Raw genomic sequence first — 22,705 nt, forward strand, 5'->3', positions numbered from 1 at the left:
ATATATACAGGTGCATCCTGAGAAATTGTATTAATTAAAAGTTTATTTTATAAATCCAATTCAGAAAGACAGTAATATATAGATTTGCTATACATCAATGGATTTCCATATAGCTTATAGTTAATAATAACCCAAATGTAGCTTAAAAGTGGAGTAATAAAACTTGATTTTAATACAGACATGTTATGCTACGGCCTACAGAACATTGGGAAAGACTGATGAATTGGCAGCTTTCCAGCAGAAGACATTGCTAATGCAGATTGCTATTCACTGAACAAAGTACCCAAGCATGTTAATAGAAGGTTAAGTGGAAGGAAAAAGCACTGTTAAGAAGTCCAGTAAACATAGCCACGGAAATTTGCAACACCTCATGGATACGAGCTCATTAGTTATTGGTTTTATTTTGCAGTGTGACATGCTGCCTTCACACATTGTCAAAAGTACCAGTGCCAGCTTAAATAATCACAGGGCCCCTGTGCTTGTTTGGCCAGGAAACTTGTTTGACTTATACACCATTGAGAGTATTTGGGGGTTTTATCCAGAAGAAGATGAGAGACACCAGGCTTGACGAGCTGAAGGGCTCCTATTAAAAGCAACCTGGGTTTGCTTAATAACTCAGAGCCGGAGGCTGATTACCTTCATTGATGCTACATTTGTAAGCATGAGTATTGCAATAACAGCCTGAACCACATAGTGAGTGCATGGGCATGATTTTTTTTTGTAAAAATATGTTTTGTATGAAATATTTCTCAGGAACTGAATTTGGTGGTTTTCATTACTCTAAGCTATAATCAACATTTCGAGGGTGAAACTCTAGGAAAATAACACTTTGTGTATAATGACTCTGCAAAATGTATTGACTTGGCTTTCTGAATGTAATAACTGAAATAATTTGTACTGTCATTTATTTAAATTCAACTGTACTTTAAAAATGATCAGTCTCTACAAACAGCTCTAATTTAGTTCCCCTTCCTGTATTTACAGGAAGTTAACAACACACTGTGGGCTATCTTGACTTTTTTTGTATCTGACTTCATGTGAAATGAAGATTTGCTGCTGATTTATTTTTTTTATATGTGCCTTTGAGCTGCACTTTTTCAATTTGGCCACTGTAAATTCACTACTGCAAACAGTTTATGCTATACCAGGAAAACATCAGTATGTGGTTGGTTCTAGTTCTCCGAAAGTCAACCCCTTGTTTTCTCCAAAGGCAGTGGAATCAGACTCATGAAATGTATTGTTAAAATGTGGATTATGAGCCAAAATGACACTGTGTGCTGCAAGGCAAACGTTGTAGGGTGTTTGTGGTTATGTTTACATGTGTCTGTGTAAAAAAAAAAAAAAAAAAAAACACATCCGCAAAAATATATCCTTGAGCATGAGTGCAGAATCAAAGAGGCAACAAAAGTTACAAAAGAGACGCTTGAAATGGAGAACGCTTCTTAAACCGCCTCCTACCTTTGTTTGCCTGCGGAGGAAGCATCTCGCGGGGCATTTTTTGATGGGCACTTCACACACGCATCTAATGGCAATTAAAAGAGAAAATGGCTGGTCTGTTGCCATGGAGATGATATGTTAAATGCGTGGTGGGTGACGAGAGGCAGGAGACAGCATTGTAGGAAGCCCGGCGATGCAAGGCAGGAGGGAATGCGAGTGCGTGGAGAGGATGATGGCAGGAATAATGAGATATTTGTAAGAGTTCAGGTCGTGTACCGCGGTCTGGCCTTTTTTTTTTTATTTATTTTTTTTTTTTTATGTGATTTCTCCAGAATAACTTGATCTCCCTCTTCCCTCCCACATTTTCTTTGTCCGCCTTTTATTTCTTACTACGCAGTTCATCTTTATAAGTGTGATGCTCAGCGTGGAAGCTGCGGTTTATGTCTGAAAGCAGACCCACTGTTTGGGTGCGTTTGGTGCAAAGGAGAGAACCGCTGCACCCTCAAGCAACACTGCCTGCTCCCAGAGAACCAGCTGCTTGAGCCCAACGGGATCAACAGCAAATGCACCAACCCCAAAATCACACAGGTGAGACGAAAACACCAGGAGAAACATGCATGCTACCCAAAAAGTAGTGAAGTGTGATTAAAATGGTGAGTGGAGGTCAAAATTCATATGAAGCATTTCATTTCAAAGCAACACATGAATGAGAAGCTTGATGCTTCTTATCCACTGTACAGAAAACTCTTTAAAGTCATTCAACATGTGGCCGTGTCCACGTTTTTGTTAACCAGCTCAAATATTCACTGTAAAACTGACAAAACGGTTGGCGATGTAGCTTTTCTGTGAATCATGTCTGTTTCTGAGAATTGCTTAATGACACACAAAATCCCTAAAAATAGTTTGCTTTTGTTTTTTTCTTTTGACGCAACAGTTTAATTCACACACTGAATTGAAGGAATTGGACTCCAGTTTCACATGCTCACATGCTCGCAAATAATGTTAACCTAGAAAACAAAAAAAATAAATAAATAAAACACATGGATTCTTTCAAAAAGAGGGGGAAAAATGCTTTACACCCTTTGCTCCTCTTAAAGCAGTAAAGCCAGTCTGCCTCAGTCCATCACTGGGGCTCTGCAGTGTTTGTTTTCACTCAAAGCAGTGGATTTATTGAAGGAGAAGGGACTGTATGTCTTTTTGCATCCCTGAGGCTGCAGTCAGGACATATTGCAGCCTTCTCATCTCCCCCATAAAAGCTGTGAGCAGTGTGGAGTGAGGACTTTCCCAAGACTAGCCAGCCCTTAATGCGTTCTGATGCAGTAAATTATAATGACGTCTCCCACCAACAATACGAGAGAGTGACTCGCATATCAAGATAAAAAGAAAAGGAGAAGGGATTGTTTGCCTCTACGAAACCATCAATTATCTTGTCAAAGTCAAAAACCTAATCAAAGCCTTATTTTGTCTCCCTCCCTTTTTTCTTTTTTCCTCCTCCCTCTCTATTTCTCTTAAGTCAAATATATTTTCTAATGAATTGGGAGCCACAAGGCAATGTGTGCAATTTTTTTTTTTAACTGGATGTATCGCAACCCTTTCCCAAATGGCTTTTTTTCCATCAAGAAACCTGTAGGGAGCGTTATTAATCAGAGGCATTGAACAATTTCATAGCAATATCTCCTACTTGGCAGAATCCACATTTCTTCATGACTTGGCTTAAATTTAGCTTAACACCCTTCCAAGTTCAGCTATTTCAGGTTGTTTTATTCCACTACATTTTGAAATAATCAAACTATAGTAATTCTTTCGATACTTTTAGTATATGCAGTAGGTTTCTAGAGTACCTTAACAATGTTGTGCTCCAAGACAAACCCACTCATTTGCTCAGCACTCTACCTGCCATGTGAAAACCACAGGGGGGTCACTTTGCCACATATACACAGAGCTGAGAAACGGGGAGAGCTGCCACTGCAGCTGGCTCCGGTCTGCAGCCTGGAGGACTTGTACTTGGCAGAGACTGATGGGGGACAGACCACTCTGTCTCCGTTTGTAACATCTATCCATCTGGACAGGCTTGATGATGTGTACTCACCCTTGTACACACACACGCTGGCTCTTTTTTTGTAAGAAAGTAGTAATGAATGTTGCAACCACATTACCTGCAATGAGAGACGCTTTTGATTACCGTGATGATATCACCCGATCTATGTTGATCTGAGTTTATCTGACTGTTGTAGACTTGAAATACACATTTTTTAAAAAAAGGGCATGACGTTGACCCCAAAGCTTCTTTAACCTCTGGAGTGTTCATTTTGTAGCTAATTGTCTCTTTATTTGGAATATGTGCGAACACAAACAATTAGCACTTTTCCCCTGAAAGCTCAACACATCAACCCTAATTATTAGGTTTAATTGCTCACCTTAGGTATCTATTGGTTCTGAATAGGTCCTATGTTAATACACTGATTCCACAATCCAGCACTAATGAGCGGTGCATTTTTAGGAGAGCTCCTGAAATGCTCGAGGCATTTGGGAAGTAATTACTGTGGCAAGCAAAGAATGCTTGAGGTACTTATTGTCTTCAGAAGTAGGTGGTTTTTCATATGTATTAGTTTTGTAAAACTTGACAATTTGTATTCACAAAATGAATGAGATCCCAATCGGTTGCTCAATAAAAGTATTCAGACTAGAACTTTTTCACATTTGGTTGCTATCTGACCAAAATAATCTATTTAACTTGTTTCATTATAAACCTTCACAAAACATGCGGTTCCAGTTGACTGTTTTAGGGGTAACAGAGAAACAAGAAGGCTGTATAGTAAACTATTTAGATTTTTATTATTTTTTTCCTGAAAAGCATGTATTAATTACTTTCCTCTTTACCACTATGGACCACTTCAGATGAAATACACTGAAGTTTGTGGTTGTAGAATAAAAATAAAATGTGAAAAGTTTGTGCTATTAATGCTCTTGTACAATAAACTGACAGAAAGAAAAGATTTAAACTAAACATATCAACATATCGCAGGATGAAACTTTCACATTTTCTTCAAACTACTGCACGTAAAACGCTTTGTTTTTAAACGAGCAAAATTACAGAAATAATCGCGGTTTGGATGCCAACAGATCAACCCTCTGCGCGGTCCCAGGGAAGGCGGCACACTCGTGACGATCCGTGGCGAAAATCTTGGACTGGACTTCAGAGAGATTCAGGGTAACGTGAAGGTGGCCGACGTGGACTGCACCCCCATACGTGACGGTTACATCCCTGCGGAACAGTAAGTCATGTTTTTAACCATAAAATAATTTAGCAATCGGATCCTCATTAATTACTACTTTTTTACTTGAAATTGTTGTCAAACTGATGCCATTTTTACATGCAAGACTATTTGAGAGGAAACTGAGGTGTCAGCAAGGATACATGAAGTGCATAAAACTTGAATGCTAGGTGTACCTTGGAGCAAAATTCATACATTTATAATTTCTAGTGACAAACACTCAAGCAGCTGCATATACATTTGTCCTTACAGTCCAATAATCATTTTTAGAAATTTCTGGAGGTCAAACTTAGTTGACGTTCCAGTTTAAATCCACAGCTTGGGCTTCTTGCAGGTGCCATCTGTCAAATTAGTTTAAAGTTGGCTTATCAACAGACACAGCGCTTCTGCTTAGAAAGAAAGTTGTGGGCCAGCACTTTCTTAGTAAGTGCTGACCCAGCAGAGGTAGCTGTAGCTGAGGTCATACGCAAAAGGGAGAGACTTTTTGCTTTTTCTCCCTCAAGTTTGCCAATCGTAGGAGGTAAAGTAACTACCAAATGGTGTATCGTGTAAGGTTTTTATCACAATGTAAGCTCTTCTTGATCAGTTTTTCTCTTTACTTTGTTTCAAGTCTAAAATAACGTTAGTGTGAATTTCAATGCGTTCTACAGTAATTCTACTCTTTTCTTGCAGGATTGTTTGTGAAATGGGGCGAGCAGAGCTGAGCCAGTACACTGGGAACATACAGGTGTGTGTTGGTGTTGGAGCATGCAGACCAGAATTTATGGCAACATCATCCAAGTACTATTACTTTGTGGTGAGTGTCTGTATTTATTTGAGATTTTCTTTCATATCACAAAAAAAAAATCCCTCTAACTTTGCACGTGACTTTGTGAGTTTTGACTTTCTTCCAGAGTTGCATTCGTTTTAGCGCCTCCATGTCAGGTGTTCTCTGTCCTCACTTACCGTGCTAATATATGTTGCGGTTTCGTGGCTCCGTTCCCACATGATAGCTCTTCTCTCGTGTGTGGATCAGTTGCGAGACGTGACTGGCACTCCACTAACGAGTTTAAGATGAGGCGGAAAAGCTGATGTTTCTAAAAGCGTTTTCTGACACGAACTCATAAAGAAACACATTACACCCTCTGCTGTGTTCTTTCGATTCTCTCCCAGCACAGTTCCAGTCACCAACGCAGTTCCGCATTCTGGAATAAATTTCCAGTGGTTGCTTTTATGGACCTGTTTTTATGCTATAGTATCATTTTTACTGTTACCCTTCAAAGGATACTGGCCGAGGTTTATTTCTCACTGAGGCCCCTCTTCACAGAGGTATGAGATGTTACATCGAAACATGCAACACAACAGGCTTTAGATGGGACCATAAGAATGCCAGATGGCTTCATAATGGATCGGTGCGATGTCCAGCTTCGACTGGACTTGATTAACTACTGCTGTGACAATTGTATAATGTTTCCAACATGTTATTGCCTGTGCCTATTGCCAGTGGGATCTGCGGCTACAGATTGTAGCACATTTTTATCCAGTAATGTTCAATAAACAAGAATGATGAGACGGTTATTATGACTTTCTGTCTAAACTTTTTCTGTGAAAAGGAACAGTTCTTTGAACAGATTTGTTTTTAACTTTTTATAGTTTTTTTTGTGGTACTCTTGATGCTAGGTGGTAAGTTAAGCATCAAAACGCAGAAGTAAGATTTAAAAAAAACAAAAAAACAAACAGGCATTAAAAAAAATGTAAAAACACCTGTATCGTGTTTTCATCAAAAGTTTAAACACTTCTCTTTCCAGTCTTTTTATCTGCAATATTTGTCTCCCTACGTATTAGCATGATTGTTTTTTAATGTGACTGATCTTACTATGCGACTCCCAATACAGATCCCGCGAATTACCGGGCTGAAGCCGAGCCGTGGCCCAGTTTCCGGGGGAACAATTGTCAACATCACAGGCAGCCACTTGGACGCTGGGAGCAACGTGTCAATTATGTTTAAGGACCAGCCGTGCACTTACTTGAGGTTAGTGGGAACATGCCTCGGTTGACCCTGCCAATCAACTCTTCAAAGACTCAATTAAAAAGCTCAGTCAAAGTCGGTTTCCATCAAAGCGTAGGCAGCTAATGGCTCTGACAGTTCTGGTTATGAGCTGCGTTTGGAGGAAAAATAAAGTCATCTTGAAAAAGGTTGTTTTATCAGCATTCATGCTGATGAGTTTATTCAATAATTCGTGTACTCTGCTCCACTTTATCATCCATGGTAAAACACAGGGTTATTAAATAGTTTTTTGTTTAATTTTTTTTTATGATTTTGAAACTTTCAAGATAAAAAGCTATTAAATAAAAGCTATATTATTATCTCCCAATGTCATATTTCTTCCTTAATGGTTACACAGCATTATCCTTACGTAGCAGTTTTACTTGGCTAACTCTGTACTGCTACTTTCTAGGAGGGGTGGACAGTGGCTAACCTGCCGAACACATGCCTCCCTGCATGGCAACGGAAGGGTATCTGTGTCTGTGAGCATAGATAAGGCCCAACTCCAGAAAGATCTGCAGTTTGAGTATGTGGAGGATCCCACCATAACAAAGATAGAGCCAGAGTGGAGCATCTACAGGTATGTCACCAAGAGGAACTTTCACATTTTGACAAACGATTTAATGTCACTGTGGATCTGGAGGAACCGCATATCTCTGTTGAACAGGCCTCAGGCTTATTAAGTTAAAATAAATGGTTTAAAAATACCTTTAAAATGTTGTACGTCTTAGAAAACCTACAGCATCTCTTTTGCATCCCACAGTTATTTGCTACATTTACACATCTTTATTTTTTCATGTTTTGTCAACTCCTTTAATGAAGGCAGTATGGTACAACTGCAAAGCCTATCAAGACATGGCCATGATCAACTTGGTTAACTGTCTGAGGTCAACCAAGGTATGCAGAGTTATATGCTTTTCATCAGAAGTGTTACTGAAACTGCTCAGAGTTGATGGATGGAGCAAAACAGGTCAATCCTGGAAGAAGACGTGTTAGAGGCTGCAAAAGACTGGAGGCTAAGGTGGATGTTTACTACCCAGCAGAGGAACAACCTGTAACATACTGCCGCAGCTGCTGAGGGATTGTTTTTAATCAATAAATGGCCTTGTCAGTGGACAGTTTTGAAAGAAATTAAAAACTGTGACGAGAGTTAAAATTGACTATTTAGAAATGTTTCCATCCAATCTGACTGAGTTTGAGCTACATATTACTAGCAACGGCCAAAAATGTCAGCCTCTAAATGTGCAACAATTTGGTGGTTGTAAGGATATGTGAAAAGGCCCAAGGTATACTTTAGTAATCTGTCAAAACAATCTCTGAAATATTGCCTGTTTTTCAGTGGTCATACTCCGGTGATGGTAACAGGAACTAACCTGGACATCATTGAGACCCCAATCATAAGAGCTAAATACAACAGCCAAGAATCGCTCAGCGTAAGTAGCTGCAAAACACCAATATTCCTTCATCTGAAATTTGAACATGAAACGCGTTCAAATGTTTTTATTTTTAACCTACAATGAAAACACATTGACTGCATGTTGTGTCTGAGTGTGCACAAACATTTTTGAAGGGTAATTTTTTTTCTGTTATGTTTACTTTTATATTTAATACTACAAATAGAATAATAAACTGCACACCACATAGTCCTGAACTTCATTTGGATACATAACATGAAGTTAAAGTTGGTCATTTTAATTTTCTAAAAATGTAGGGCAGGGGTTTAAAAAGTGTTCATTTTAATTCACAAATTCCATATACTTTAATACATGCTTTTTTTTTGTTTTGTTTTTTGCATAGAAAAGTTCCGATTTATGCATATATTTGTAACTTATCAAATATTTGTGCATTTTGATAAGCCAGTAAAGACGATCACATGGCACGCTGGAAAATATTCTTGTTGTGCAATGACCTTTCATAGAATCTCAGTGCAAAACATATTGCAGCAAGCACAGACATCCCAGGATTCACAGTTCACATTAAATAAGTATTTTTTCAAAACGTTACAGATCAGGGGCTCCTGAAACACTACAAATCTTAATGGGTATAGTAGCATATTGCACCAATTTAATGGTTGAATAACCTAAGTGAATTAATTAAAAACAATACTTTGTTGTGAAGCTAAGGTGTCTCCGATTCAATAATTTCACAGCAAATAAACTTTTTCAAATGGAAAGTGTTGCTTACTTTGTCACTATTAAGCTTTATAGACTTTGGAATCAGCAAGATTAAATATTTTAATCAGGTTTCACCACTACTAAAAAGCTTTTAATCGAATCACTTTTTCTTGCAAACAAAAAGAAGAAAACTTGTCACAATATGCCAAAAAAAATATATAACTGTAACCTGCAGTTTTCTCACAGGAAGCTGGAGAAAGTCATACAAGAGTTTGTTTGATCTCACTGAAAGAAGAGGGGAACAAAAAGGTTGTAATGCTATCCATCTTCATGGTTCATTTGAGCGTGACTTTGCAGCACGTTTAACATCTGTGCTCACACTCACATGAGCTGGGTATTGTGTCTAAAGGTAACTGTCGCCACCTAGTTGGCCTCACATCTTCCTGTTGCAGTGCGACACTGAGATGGGTGTGGATGAGAAGGAGAAAAGAAACGGAATCGGACATCTAAAGTGATTTTAGTGACGTTTCTCCAAAAAAAAAAAAACAGAAGCGTTTTCTCTTTTCCTCCCCTACATTCTGGTGCCTGACATATACCGCTGCATTATACATGTCAGTAATGTCCTGAAGACCTTGCAGGATTTGTCAAGTCTGATGTTCAAGGAGCCAATTACAGTGACAGGTAATAGTTTGAATGACTGCATGGCAGGGGTTATTGTGGAGATGTGAGATGTCTGCGAGGGAGACCTGTGCTGCAGGTTGATTTGTCAGTGTCCTGACAGGCAGAGAGGAATGGAGATGTAAGGAGGATGTAGAGGGGCATGGGGCATTAAAGTGATAGATCAATCTGTCATTGCTAGTAAGACTCACTTTAAGTAGAATAAGGAAAAAAATAAATGTTTAAAATTGTTTCATATATCAAATGTGAGTCAACAGCAAAGACTATTATAAAAGGACAGGACAAGAGAAGAAAATATAGAAATGTGGCTGATGTTGGACAGAGAAAGAAGAGATTGCGTCAAAGAGGAAAAGGAAAGGATCGCAGTATCACAGGATGAAGTGAAGAAAAGCTGGGGAGGTCTTTGTAGAGTCTAATGAAGGAAAGGTAAAACTCAGTTATCACTCCTGATCTGCTAGTGATGAAACTGCATCCTGTGTCCAGCTGTGCATTATTTTATCACCACCTTTGAAATGAGAGTCCAACAGGCCCGACATTAGGCTCTTTTTAAAAATCTGCCTTTTTTTATTTGTAGGAGTTAAAGAATTGAACACCTGAAGTTGGAAAGGGTGTTTATCATGTTCAACTGAGCAATTCAAGAAATAATAAAGGAATTAAAAGGAACGAATAGCTGCAAACTTCATATAAACTGTCAAATTAAACCACCTTATGTTTGTGGTATTCAGATATGTACCAATTGAAACAAACTAAATGTCCTAAGCATATTATGTTTTTGAAACTTTAGTATTTTTAAAGCTGGATTGATCATCAGTAAAGATTAAGTGTGTTTTAATAATTTCAATATTTAAGGTCTGCTACCTTTAAACATCCATATAGCAATTTCTGTTAGTACATTAACAGTAAGATGTTACAAATGTAATTATATTTAAATACACTGAAGTAAAATAATGTCTTACCTTGGTATATTTGATATGCAATGTTTTTGTTTTTCCTATCAAAAAAAAGCAAATAGGATGCTGACATTTGAAGTAGGATTGTTAACTATTTACTCAATATGGCCATGCTGAGGCACACATGTTTATGTAGAAGGAATCAGGGAAGAGTTCTTGAAGCAGCCCATTTTACAGAGAGATATTTCACAAACTAACTGAAACTAAACCAAATTGACAGGGAAAGGGACAGGGTGAGGAGAAAGTAAAACAAAAACAAAAGGAAATTGTTCCGAGACTTGTAACTGTTGGGTCAAGAAGACGTACATACCTGCAAGCTAAAATTTCCCCCTACCTTTGTGTCCTCAAGATGTGTCAGGTGCTGAGCTCCACAACTATGCAGTGTCAGGTCCCAGAACTGTCCATAAGCCTGGCCAGGCAGCAAGTACCAGAAAAACCCGATGAGTTTGGCTTTAAAATGGACGATGTGCAGTCCCTGATGGCCCTCAACAACACCAACTTTATCTACTACCCCAACCCTGAATTTGAGCCACTTAGTCCCTCTGGTGTCCAAGAGCTTAAACCGGGGTCACCGATCATACTAAAAGTAAGTCAATCAACATCTTCAAAACACTTTTTCTTGTAGACTTTGATTCATGTTTAGTGAATATTGCAGAACGGGCTCACAGCATAATACAATATTGGTGTGTTGTGAGTTGGTTTGTGTATGAACTAATCAGGACACCTGGAGCAAAATTCACTTTAAAAAAATTAAAATAAACTTAACATCTTGTTTTTCAAACTATATATAATCTGAATGAAATGACTTGTTGTTTTTATAACTGAACAATTGAAAAACGGCATGAATTGTCTTTGCAGGGACGAAACTTTCTTCCGCCAACTACTAGCGGGAATGGAAAGTTGAACTACACGGTCCTGATTGGAGACAAACCCTGCATGCTAACGGTGTCAGAGAACCAGCTTCTTTGCGAGTCTCCCAACCTGACTGGTCGCCACAAAGTCCTGGTAAGTGGTAATGCAGCATAAACTAATGTCTAGACTCTGCTGGGAAGGAAAACAGTCTTGCAAATCAATTGAAAGATTTAGAGACAGACATTCTTTGTTTTGCCATCTATCCATTTGTCTGCTTTCATACGGAGCGTGGTTCTAATCCAATCAGCCACGTGGTTCCTGTTGGTACCCACAAGCAGACGAAAGACAAACAAATAACTCTTCAATAAGAAGAATTACGGCCACAGCAAACTCAATAAAGATTCCATTTGTGGCTTTAAGAGAGACCACTTTGAGCAAAGCATTTCCTGATATTACCACCTGAACCCCGCGTCGCAGAAAGATAAAAACGCATCACTGTAAAATAAACAGAAGTGTGTAGACTCTTCCATCTGCGACTCTCTCTGTAGTTTGAACTTCAGTTTGATCAATTGAAATAGTTTAGACTTCTAAGAAACACTAACAGGAAACATTTGGTGAAATCTGTGCTGTGCTTTGCATTCAGTATGAGATGTTTTTATATTCCACTGAAAAGGTAACCAAAGTTATGCATGGATGGGGCTCCGTATAGCCTGGAGATGATTGGTTAGGTCTGGAAAGCAGTTGAAAAAAATCAAATACCGGTGTGAAAAAGTCAACATGTTCCACTGTCTAAACATTTGACACATCTACTCATCTGTTCATCTCAATCATTGTCCATATTTGCTTCTGTACAATGAGAAGCATCAGTTTGTCAATCCTACTAATCATCAGTTTTGTCCCTCAAACCATCTAGATATTTGTACAACCTATTTGTTTCCCCATTTATTCATCTTACTGGACAACCAACCATCAGTTTTGCCCAATTATCCATTCAAACAACCAATAGTTTGTCCATCAGACTATCAACAAAGTCTTTAGTTTGCGTATCCGTCCTTCAAACCAACCAGGATTTGATCCATTCATTAGTTCCAACCTTAAACTTTTATCCCATAAATTTGAAGTGAAGTTTTGCATGAATATGTTTATAGTTGGCCATAAATGAGCTTTTTAATTTTTTTTTTTTATCTGAAAAATGTGAAAGAAGTTTGATTTTGAAAATGTCTAGGAATTTTTTTGTGAAATTATTACAGCACTAGAATGTGTCTCTCTCGTGTTTTTCTCTGACAAGGCACGTGTTGGCGGTATCGAATTCTCCCCTGGTGTGGTCCACATCACATCTGACAGCCCGCTCAGCAGCACGGCGATCATCGGCATCGCTGCAGCCGGCGCGCTGCTCATCTTTTTCATCGTGGTGGTCCTGATCGCCTACAAGCGCAAGTCTCGTGAAAGCGACCTGACTCTGAAGAGACTCCAAATGCAGATGGACAACCTCGAGTCACGTGTGGCGCTGGAATGCAAAGAAGGTAAAAATCTTCACATAAAATTGACATCCCCTCATTTTATGACCTTTGACTCGTCATCAATGTTATAAGCTTTGAATAAACAAGTTTTGTGTCGAGATTGTAACGGTTGACACAAAATGTTTGTCATCTTCCAGCTTTTGCAGAGCTTCAAACAGACATTCATGAGCTCACCAGTGACCTAGATGGAGCTGGAATCCCCTTTCTAGACTACAGGACTTACACCATGAGGGTCCTTTTTCCAGGCATCGAGGAACATCCTGTACTGAGAGATCTGGAGGTAATAGATAATTCTGTTTCCCTTTCAATATTTGAGCATAGTGTCTTTTAAAAAGAAATGATTAGATTTAAATTCCAGCACAAATTTGTAAAGCAAAAATGTTTCAAGGTTTTTCCTGAAGTTTTTCCAAGCTGATAAAACATAATCTCACACTTTGTTTCCTTGACATAGCACATAAATAAAATATGACTCCTTTTCTTCAGTCTTCATCAAACAGCAGTGTAATCCAATTAGCCCTTTTGGAAATGAGATCAAAATGAGCAAACAAATTACCAGTGTGGTGGGTCGCAGTAGGTGAAATTAACGCAGATGTTGGCTGTTGTTGCTACCTCGTAAACAAAAAACCCTCTGATAGATGACAGAAGAGTTATTTCAAAGCGAACAAGATAGACTTCAAATCAAAACTATAATCAAAACTATAATAATGATAAAGGACATGAGATGGTAACTGGGTTTTTTTTTTTTTTTCTTATCGGCAAAACCAAATTAAAAGTCAATCATCAGGAGAAATGCAAAACAAAAAAAAACAACAAAAAAACCACATTAAGTCATTTATCCTCACTGGTAACTTTGACTGACAACTATGATTAAACAGGTCATCTTGTTCCATTACAATAATGATGGGCCCTTATTTCACTGGCTTCAGAGTTAACTATCCCATCCCTGATGAGAATTTCCCTCTAATAAGCCGTATTAATTATGTTTTAATTGGCACAAATATCAAACTATATGAAGAGTATAATGTGGAAAAAGAGCATAATGGAAAAACTGCGTGGCTGTTGATGACCACCTAATTATTATTGATGCACCGAATAATTTAAAGCCAAGTGCTGATGGGGAGCTACCCTAAGCAGTAGAAAATTATTAGCACTAAAATATTTCTGAAGTTTTCTTTGTTGTCGTTGTTATATTTAAAAACTAGCATATTAAATAGTCAAATAATTATATTGCCTTTTTAAAATAGTCCTGGATTATTTTTCCCCCCTGCATTTCTACAATGCATTTTATGACGGATCAACATAAATCCATGGAAGAAAAACGGTAACTAGTTTATGAAATAGCCGATAAAGTTCTAATTGTGACTATCTTTGTAATCATACCAAAGATTAGAAAAATTAAAGACTCTTACTTTAATTTTGCTGCAATTAAAGTTGGAGCCATTTATTGGTACCTCTAGCTTTGCACATCAGAAAACCTTACAGTAATGAAAAAAAAAAAAAAAAAAAAAAAAATCCCGCATTCACCAACGACTAATACTCCAACACTCCCAAACACAGAAACACATTCTGACAAGCTGCATAAAATTAGACTTTCAACCGAACAATAGCTCTCGGCAGATTACAACCACCTCAAGGAAAAGGTAGAAAGACGGAACATATGTGGGCTGACAGCTGCATTCGCTGCAAAGCAATGCTGTCTTACCCAGAGTGCTACTGACAGATAAAAAACATAATCTCCTAAGGTGCTGTTTATGAAGAAATGGTGTGGGGGGGAGAGAAAGACGCACATGTTGCAAGTTACAACTATAAACAGTGCTGGGATGGTGTGGGCTCAGATGAGAAGAATTCACAGTTCTGCACTGCCTTTCAACTTGCATTAATATGGAACACGGTGCCATCGAAATAATAAACACTCCCTACTGAGGCCTGGTGTTTTTCACTTTATTCTCAACCTTCAGACGAAACCTGACAAAAGCTTGAAAATGTTAAACTCCTCATCTCCCTAGGTTCCTGATTTTTTATTTATTTTTTTCCTTTTCAGTCAGTTATTTCCTATTTCAATTATTCTTTCCAAGGATTTAATTGCTAATGCATGACTATGTAAGAAAATTGTACATTCATTAATTGGTTAGGATTATTTAAAACATGGCTTTCATTTGTTTCTGGTTATACAAACACAGCTGTAAGTGATCTTAATATTATGTTAATGAAGGTGCTATATTCCTCTTAAAAAGACAAAAAAAAAACTATGTTTAACTTGGAGGACAGAGCGCTAATAATAAATTCAAATGAGTCTGTGACTAATTAGGTATATGTATCATCGTCTTGAATACGCCAGTTTGAATCTGCACATTTTGCCCACTTTTGAAATGTCTAATGCTCTTTCATTTCTCTTGTTTTCTCCCAGGTGCCAGGCTACCGCCAGGAGCAAGTGGAGAAGGGGCTGAAGCTCTTTGGCCAGCTCATTAACAACAAAATATTCCTGCTGTGTTTTATTCGCACTCTGGAGGCCCAGCGTGGCTTCTCCATGAGGGACCGCGGCAACGTGGCCTCGCTGATCATGACCGTGCTGCAGAGCAAGCTGGAGTACGCCACCGACGTCCTGAAGCACCTGCTGTCTGACTTGATAGACCGCAACCTTGAAAGCAAAAATCACCCCAAATTGCTGCTTCGCAGGTAATTAGCGTTCTCTAAGTGAGCGGACTTTGTACCCAGCACTTCTTCACAGGTGGCCTCATTCCCACAGCTGACAAGCGACATTTATGACTTACATTGTTTGCTTAATGCCTTAATTTTTCCCACTGTTCCTCACTCGCAGAAGTTTAAACGAACTCATCATGAACACGAACCTCATAGTAATTTGCAGCTTTGAAATGATTTCTTTGAATTTTTCCTTTTTGTCTGGAGGGAAGTGATTGTACAACTTGAATTAATTCTCCACACTGGGTCACAACTTTACATACAAGAACAAATAAATACATAGGAAACGTTTATTATCAGATGAAGTTATCTCCTGCCGATCTCCTCAACTTCATAGTCAATATTTGATCACAGAATTGGAAGAGTTCATCGGAATAGTTTAAAGTGCCTACATTATTAATCAAGAAAAGACATCATGATTTTCACCTGGCTCAAAATGCAACACACTAACCACAGATTTCAGCACCACTAGCATCCCATATAATTAGCAAGAGCTGGCAGGTATCGCACATGGACACTTGCTCCTTCATGCTGTTTTAAAATGTTGGGAAAAGTTGTATGAAATTAAAATCACTAAGTTAAAAAGCACACTGCTAAGTTAAAAAAAATGTTATTTGTCTTTCAACATGTAAATGTCACAAGTTGCTTCACAACTAGTATAAAAGCTATTTAGTTGACCAAAACCAGATTTAAAAGCCTCACCTCGACTTCTCCCCACATATTTCTAGCTATTATTGTGTGTCTTGTCTTTTCCCATTAATATTTGTTTGGCTTTTCCACAAGGATAGTTGTCAACAGCAGCTCTTTTCTCAGTCCCATTACTCCCAGTCTATGACTGAGTGAAATTTGCGTCAGAGTGGAGAGTGACGATGGTTTTTGCAAACTACGGCAAGCCCAATTTGATGCTTCGTGCATGTTTGGCACAACATCCATTATCACCATACCTGCAATAAAACATGGGGATTGCACCATCATGTTCTTTAGTCACTTCCCTCAACTGAAACTGGGGTTTGTAGACAAGATGGACAAGTTCTGACCCCAAGCCTTCTGCTATTTTTCTTTTAGCATCCCGGTGTGTCTAAACATAAATCAAAAGATTAGTTTCACCACAAGAGGGTTATATAAACGTCTGAGCAAGCGCTGTTGTTTGGCTGTTTTGTGGGAAGGGGTGCAGATGAAAGGTTTACAGTGGATATGTGCGCTCTCAGGAACCAAAGGCTACATATGCTTCTCACTGTTCCCTATCTGTGACATGTTTGGATTAACTCCTGTGACCTTGAATCACTGGCTCAGAGTCAGAAACATCAGAGCGCATTGCTGTGCACATCATTAGCCAAATAATTATAATTAATTAGCAGCGAATCCAATTTCAAATTGCTCATGAGGAAAGAAAAACTCATTCATGAAAAAAAAGGGGGGGGGGAGATTATAAATGGCTCTCTGACTCAATCACAGTCCTCTGTTGGATTTGTAGTCAAAGCCTGAATGGCATGCACTTGAACACAGCTCTGTATGTGATTATGCGTCCTGCCTGCGGTGTTTGGTAAATGCGGTGATTACGGTTACGTGAGTAAACCAGCTTCTTCATAGCTGTTGTTTGTGCGGGCGGCTGCGTACGTCTGAGCACACAGTAAATGTCTTTTTTTTTTTTTGTTGCTTTTTTTGCTTGCAGGTTGTCAGTCAAGCCTCGACAACCTCCCAAATAATTTGACAGGCAAGAGATAAATTAAGTTGTCCGTCGCATTTCAATTCAAATTCAGAGTCTCCCTCTGGCTGCAAACACTCGTGTTTTCTGCCAATAAAGACAAAAAAAACGCAAAATGGAAAAGGCAGACAGGGCTGAAATGAATCTCGCTCACTGCGCTGTCCAAGAGACAGTGGGCATGTTCTCCTTGTTGAAGTATGTTTAGACTCCGAGTTGTGATGCAGAGAGATGCAGCGGCCTGTATGGAAATCCTGATTACGGTGCTATGTAAGATTATTCCACCATTTTTAGTTTTCGCTTTAAACTAATGGTTTGAAGGTGAGATAGGATTTGCACCAATCAAAACACATTCTTACAGTAACCATCAAGTCTTTTTGTTTGCTCCTGCTTAAATGTGATAGCCTCGTCAAACGTCATGCAAACTGATTTATTTTTCCGCTATTCCATTGCAAGTTTTGACTTTTATAGAGCAACCTTAGCTCTAAAGCTACATATATTTTATTAACACCAGTAGCAATAATGCATGCCTGAAGGTAAACTGCTTTTAATACATTTAATTTATGTAGTAGACCAACACGAAATATTGCACACTTGCTTTGCATGGTTTTCCAAAAATTTGTAGAAATAAAAATCTAAAAGATTTACATAAACACAGCTGACATCTGGAAGTAGGTACTCTGGTCAAAAGAGACCAAAACTGAACAGTGTGGTGTACATGCCAAACTTTGAGGCAGTCAAGGACAGTAAAGACACTTCAAGCTTTGTTAAATAGTGAAGAAAGTTGTAACGCGGAGGCGCAGAGACGAGCTAGGAAGTCGGCCCTTTGATCGCTGTTTATCGTGAGCCACGAGAGCCCTGTTTGTGCTATTTCTGCAAATCTATTCCTGCATATTGGATGGAAATTAAGACCGATCAACAACCACAGAATAAAAATGCAAAGCACATTTCTCCTCCTTGATGACAACAGAGAGCAGAAAAACCTGGGGAAAATGCCAGCGCCATGCTGACTGCACAGAAGGGGAAACACATGTTCACATCACATCCGCACTCAGGTTGATTTCCCAATTGTCATACGTATGATGGCGATGGCCACTGATCATATCGTTGCATCCCATTATTCCTCCTTAAATCTCCTGCTTCACCAACCCAGCATGAATTTCAGATCTGATACGGCAAGCTATGCCACCCCGTAGTCTGTGCTGACTGGTGTGTCCTTGGTTAGCAGATAAAAATAGCCTTGATGCAAACACACAAACTTGAAAGCTTAAACAAGGGAGAATTCACCCCCTTTCTCTTATTTTTATCCGTCTTTAATTTGTTCCATGCCTGTAGCTTTCTCTCTCTCTCTCTGTTTGTGTGTGTTTGCTCATTTCGGTGTTACTCTCCCTTCCTTTCTGCCTCTGTTCGCTCTTCACAGCTCTCTTCCTGTCTGTCTCAGCTTATCGCATGTGTAATGTCGGACCTACCTTTATTTCTCTCTCGCTGTCCCACGCTCGTGCTCTCAGTCTATATTCCCAGCCCTTTCCTCCCCCTTCCCTGTTTTCTTGATTGCTAAATCAATGCTTAAAGTGCGCGAGCTCTGGCATGGGATGTGAGCACAGCTCCCAACTACCTCCTCTTCCAAGAAACGTGTGTGTGTGCGCTCTTCTCTCCTCGCTCCACACACAAGCTCACATCCTTCCATCTGTCCCATCTCAACCTGTGCTGAAGCACAACCACCAGGCAAGCTAACTAACGAGAGCCTTCCACCACCATCTGTCGTATCGCTTCCTGCATTCTACTCCTTTAACTTCTTTCTAAGCTCCATCTCTCCATCTCTCTCGCTCTTCCTGTCACGCAGAGCTAAACACCCCCTCCACCCCCCACCTTAAGTTTTATTTGGCTGCAGTTTAGGCATCAAAATATTAGTTCTGATTATGGTCAAGAGGACCCAATATGCTTATGTGTTAATCACAGCATTACCCTCCAGCACAGAGACCCCATCAGCATGCAGGTGGACAGGCCTCGCTGTAGGTCCATATGGATAATGTTGGTTGATAGAAAATGATTTTAGTCCTAATTTTTTTGAGTGTGAGAAATAAATAGATAACTGAGCATGTGCATCAGCAAGAGAGTGATGGGTAGCAGCACTGGATTACTGTGAAAACATTTTGGAATACTGGATGACTTGCATTCTTCACCCACAAAAAGCCAAAGTAAGAAATGGAAATAGTTGGTTTGGCTGAAACCGATACAGAAATTAACTTTTTAATTAACTTCTCTCAACTTCATTTAAATATTTTTAGTTTGGCGTCACTGGTATATGCTGCTCTACCAAGGCTTTCAGTACTTTATTTAAAAAAAATAAATGAATAAAAAATAAATTAGACAATCTGTTCCTGGGGTTTTTGTGTAATTTTAAAGAGATGCAGAAAAATTGACAGTCATCTCCTACTCTATGCAGCATCTCATGACGCAGCAGCGTCTCTACCCCATCTGTCGTTGGGCACTGCGGGCCAGCTGGCTGAAAAAGGGGAGCTACAGATTTTCCTGGTTCGTGTGAAAGAAAAATCTTAACGGCTTGGCAATGTTTCCTGTTGGAAAATAAATGGTCTAATTATCACCACCAATCACTTTTATTACAGTACTGCTGCTTCAAAACGACACTTGGTAAGCTATAAACAAGATGTCTGTTAAGCGGCTGAATGCAGAGCGGCTACCCTACTAATTAATAATAAATCAAATTATTCATTCTATATTTTTGCTATCAAAATCGAAATAACAAAAAATAAACTAATTGCTTATCCATGCAGTGTTCCATCTGTGACCCTTAGAAATAAAACATAATTTTAGAAATTATAAATCTTTGTATTTTTTTTCCTACAGTGTGAATGTCTATTTAAAATTCATCTATGTTCTCTTTTACATTCAATACATATACGGATTAGCTTTAGGTTACTATAAAATATTATTTATTATTTAATGTTATTTATTTAATGACATATGCCATGTCATTTGCATCAGCACAACCAATGTTGGGCAAAAACAAAAAAAGAAACACGAATATCCAGGAATATTTAAACCATTAGATAACAGCATGGTGTAACGTTAGCAATAGCAAAAATAATTGACACTTTTTATGTGAGAGTAAAATAATTTAGATTATGTATTATTTTACCACAAAAAAAAAACAACACAGTAGGAAGGGTGCTATCTTTTAAATTTTTACTGTCTGATCCCCCCACTGTCCCTCTCTAATCAAGGATACCTAAATACTCCCATGGCTCCTGGGTCCTAGATCCTTCCAAGCGTCCACCGGCCCGTCTGATTGACCGCCAAGCGGGCAAATGCCTGGCCATGCCAACGGGGCACGGCAAATTTCAAAAGATTAACCCAAAACATAGGTTGCTGTGTTTGGACTATTAGCTGAGGAGAGGTTGGGATAAAGATTGTTTTAAAACGGTGTAATACCAGACACAAACGTTAGATGTTGAGCAGGTCCATCACAGTGCTGATTTTTATCACGGCTCCCAATAGAGAGTGCTGCGAGTGAGAATGAGCATAAGCTAAATGGTGGGAGTGCGCCAAGACTTCTTATTACTGCTGGGCTGGCACCCGCTGCCATTCGCACGCACGCACGCACGCACACACACACGCACACACGCACGCACGCGTCATAAAGAGTAGTGAGCACAGGGGCTAATTTTTGGATACGTACGCAGTGGGATTAATTTGTGCTTTTTGCACACAAGCCTTCAAGCTGCCACACACTTGTCTGGGCACAAAGGCAAAACAGAAAACACACAATGTCCATTGGAAGTGGCTCAGTAAAAGGAAGTTAAAGAAAAAGAAATGTGGGTCTGAGACTCAGCCAAGCTATTTGTACTTCATTCTCTTCTTTTACCCTTTTACTGCTCCTTACTTCCTTCCTTCCTTCCCTATGCACCTCCTCTTTTTTTTTTCCCAAGCCTCTTTCATCCCAGACGGGCTACAATTGTGAAAATGGAGAGGATTTGGAAGCGTGCGCGATTACATGATCCAGAATAGGGCAGCCAAATGGAAATGAGGGAGGGAGGAAGTCAGCAAGGACACATGAAAGAAAAGATGAAAAGTGACCTTGTTGACCCTTGGATCTGTGGATGGAGGAAAGGGCGGGACAGGCTGAATAAAAAGTGGAGGCACAGTGAGAAGCAGGAAGTTAATCCCCTCCAGGTGTTGTGCCAGCACTGGTGGGGGGTACCAGACTACCCCACTGGCACATCACGCTCCCCCCTCGCGCTGCAGCGTGGAGGCCTTTTTTTTTTACGAGGCAGACTGAATGGTGAAGGGAGGGAGGGCTGCAGGTGGCAGCCGACTAACTAAGGACAAAAACCGAACACACAAATGGGCACAATGGACACTAATCCTGAAATATTGATGTCTACGGTAGTCTCTCATTTAAAGCAGGAGCAGGGGTGTGTGTTTATTATTGCCCACATACTCCCGCTGCTAACCACGAGGGTTGCTGTCAAAGGATATCCGATCCTACCCGCTCCTTTTCGCCTCCTGCCACCACCGCTGTTGTTATTATGCATGCATATTAGTCATTCACACGAGATCAATCACACTGTTGGCCCAGGTCAATGCACGTGCACGCACATACACACATTACTTTTGCCACACCAGTGGAGCATGGATGCCAGGCGGAGAAGGAAAGGCAGATGTATTCATTCACTTTCTATTGTGCCCGGATCGAGTGTTAGTCCAGTGAATAGGCGAGGGAGCGCTTGATAATGAGGCCAGTGTTATTACAGAGCCACTGCGGCCCCTAACAACATCAATCCACCGGGATCAAATAAAGGCTTTTAATTGCTTCGCCTCATATTAAAATCCCCGCCGCTTGTACATGAGCTGCCCTCGGCGTGCCTGAGCATAAAAGGCGGCCGAAAGATTGTCTGAAAGGCCATCGTATAGCATGTGCAAACGCTCTTGCCGTTCATGTCCTTACAGATGCATTTGTTCTGTGAAAGCCTATTCATTAGCAGCTGCCGCCACTTTTATTTGAAGAAAATTTGACACTAATGTCGAATATTTATGATGTCAGTGCAGGGATCAAATCCTCAGCATGTAATTCGTGCTTGTTTGCAGGACGGAGTCTGTTGCAGAGAAAATGCTGACCAACTGGTTTACGTTCCTTCTCTACAAATTTCTAAAGGTGCAGTAAGTTTTCTTTACCCTCAACTTCAACAACTGTTTGCAGCACACAGTGCTTTTTTTGTGTTTGTTTTTGCAAAGTAATAACTTTTTGTGTCCCTGGGATTTTACGAAGTTGCAGTAAAAAAATCCAGCATATTTTATTGGGTCTTTATCTGCTAGACTATCATAAAGTATGATTTAGAAGTAGAAGGAAAATGAGCCCTGCTTCTCCTGTTTCCTAACAGATAAATATCTAAAAAGTGTGGTGTGTGCATTTTCAGTTGGTTGTCTTTA

General features: G+C 39.5%; 1 protein-coding gene across 2 annotated transcripts in view; it reads left to right on the top strand.

The window, feature by feature from the left end:
• plxna4 (plexin A4) overlaps window positions 1-22,705 on the top strand; it is a 233,178-nt gene that overhangs the window by 188,740 nt on the left and 21,733 nt on the right. For both annotated transcript variants that reach the window (XM_008400677.2, XM_008400675.2), the window contains exons 12-23: window positions 1,835-2,025; window positions 4,561-4,712; window positions 5,385-5,508; window positions 6,587-6,723; window positions 7,151-7,318; window positions 8,078-8,171; window positions 10,830-11,066; window positions 11,339-11,485; window positions 12,621-12,855; window positions 12,990-13,132; window positions 15,260-15,528; window positions 22,364-22,430. In XM_008400677.2, coding sequence (XP_008398899.1) covers window positions 1,835-2,025; window positions 4,561-4,712; window positions 5,385-5,508; window positions 6,587-6,723; window positions 7,151-7,318; window positions 8,078-8,171; window positions 10,830-11,066; window positions 11,339-11,485; window positions 12,621-12,855; window positions 12,990-13,132; window positions 15,260-15,528; window positions 22,364-22,430 — 1,964 coding nt within the window. The remainder of the gene's footprint in view (window positions 1-1,834; window positions 2,026-4,560; window positions 4,713-5,384; window positions 5,509-6,586; window positions 6,724-7,150; window positions 7,319-8,077; window positions 8,172-10,829; window positions 11,067-11,338; window positions 11,486-12,620; window positions 12,856-12,989; window positions 13,133-15,259; window positions 15,529-22,363; window positions 22,431-22,705) is intronic.

The sequence above is a fragment of the Poecilia reticulata genome, linkage group LG23 (genome assembly GCF_000633615.1).
Source record: "Poecilia reticulata strain Guanapo linkage group LG23, Guppy_female_1.0+MT, whole genome shotgun sequence".
Taxonomy (NCBI): Eukaryota; Metazoa; Chordata; class Actinopteri; order Cyprinodontiformes; family Poeciliidae; genus Poecilia; species Poecilia reticulata.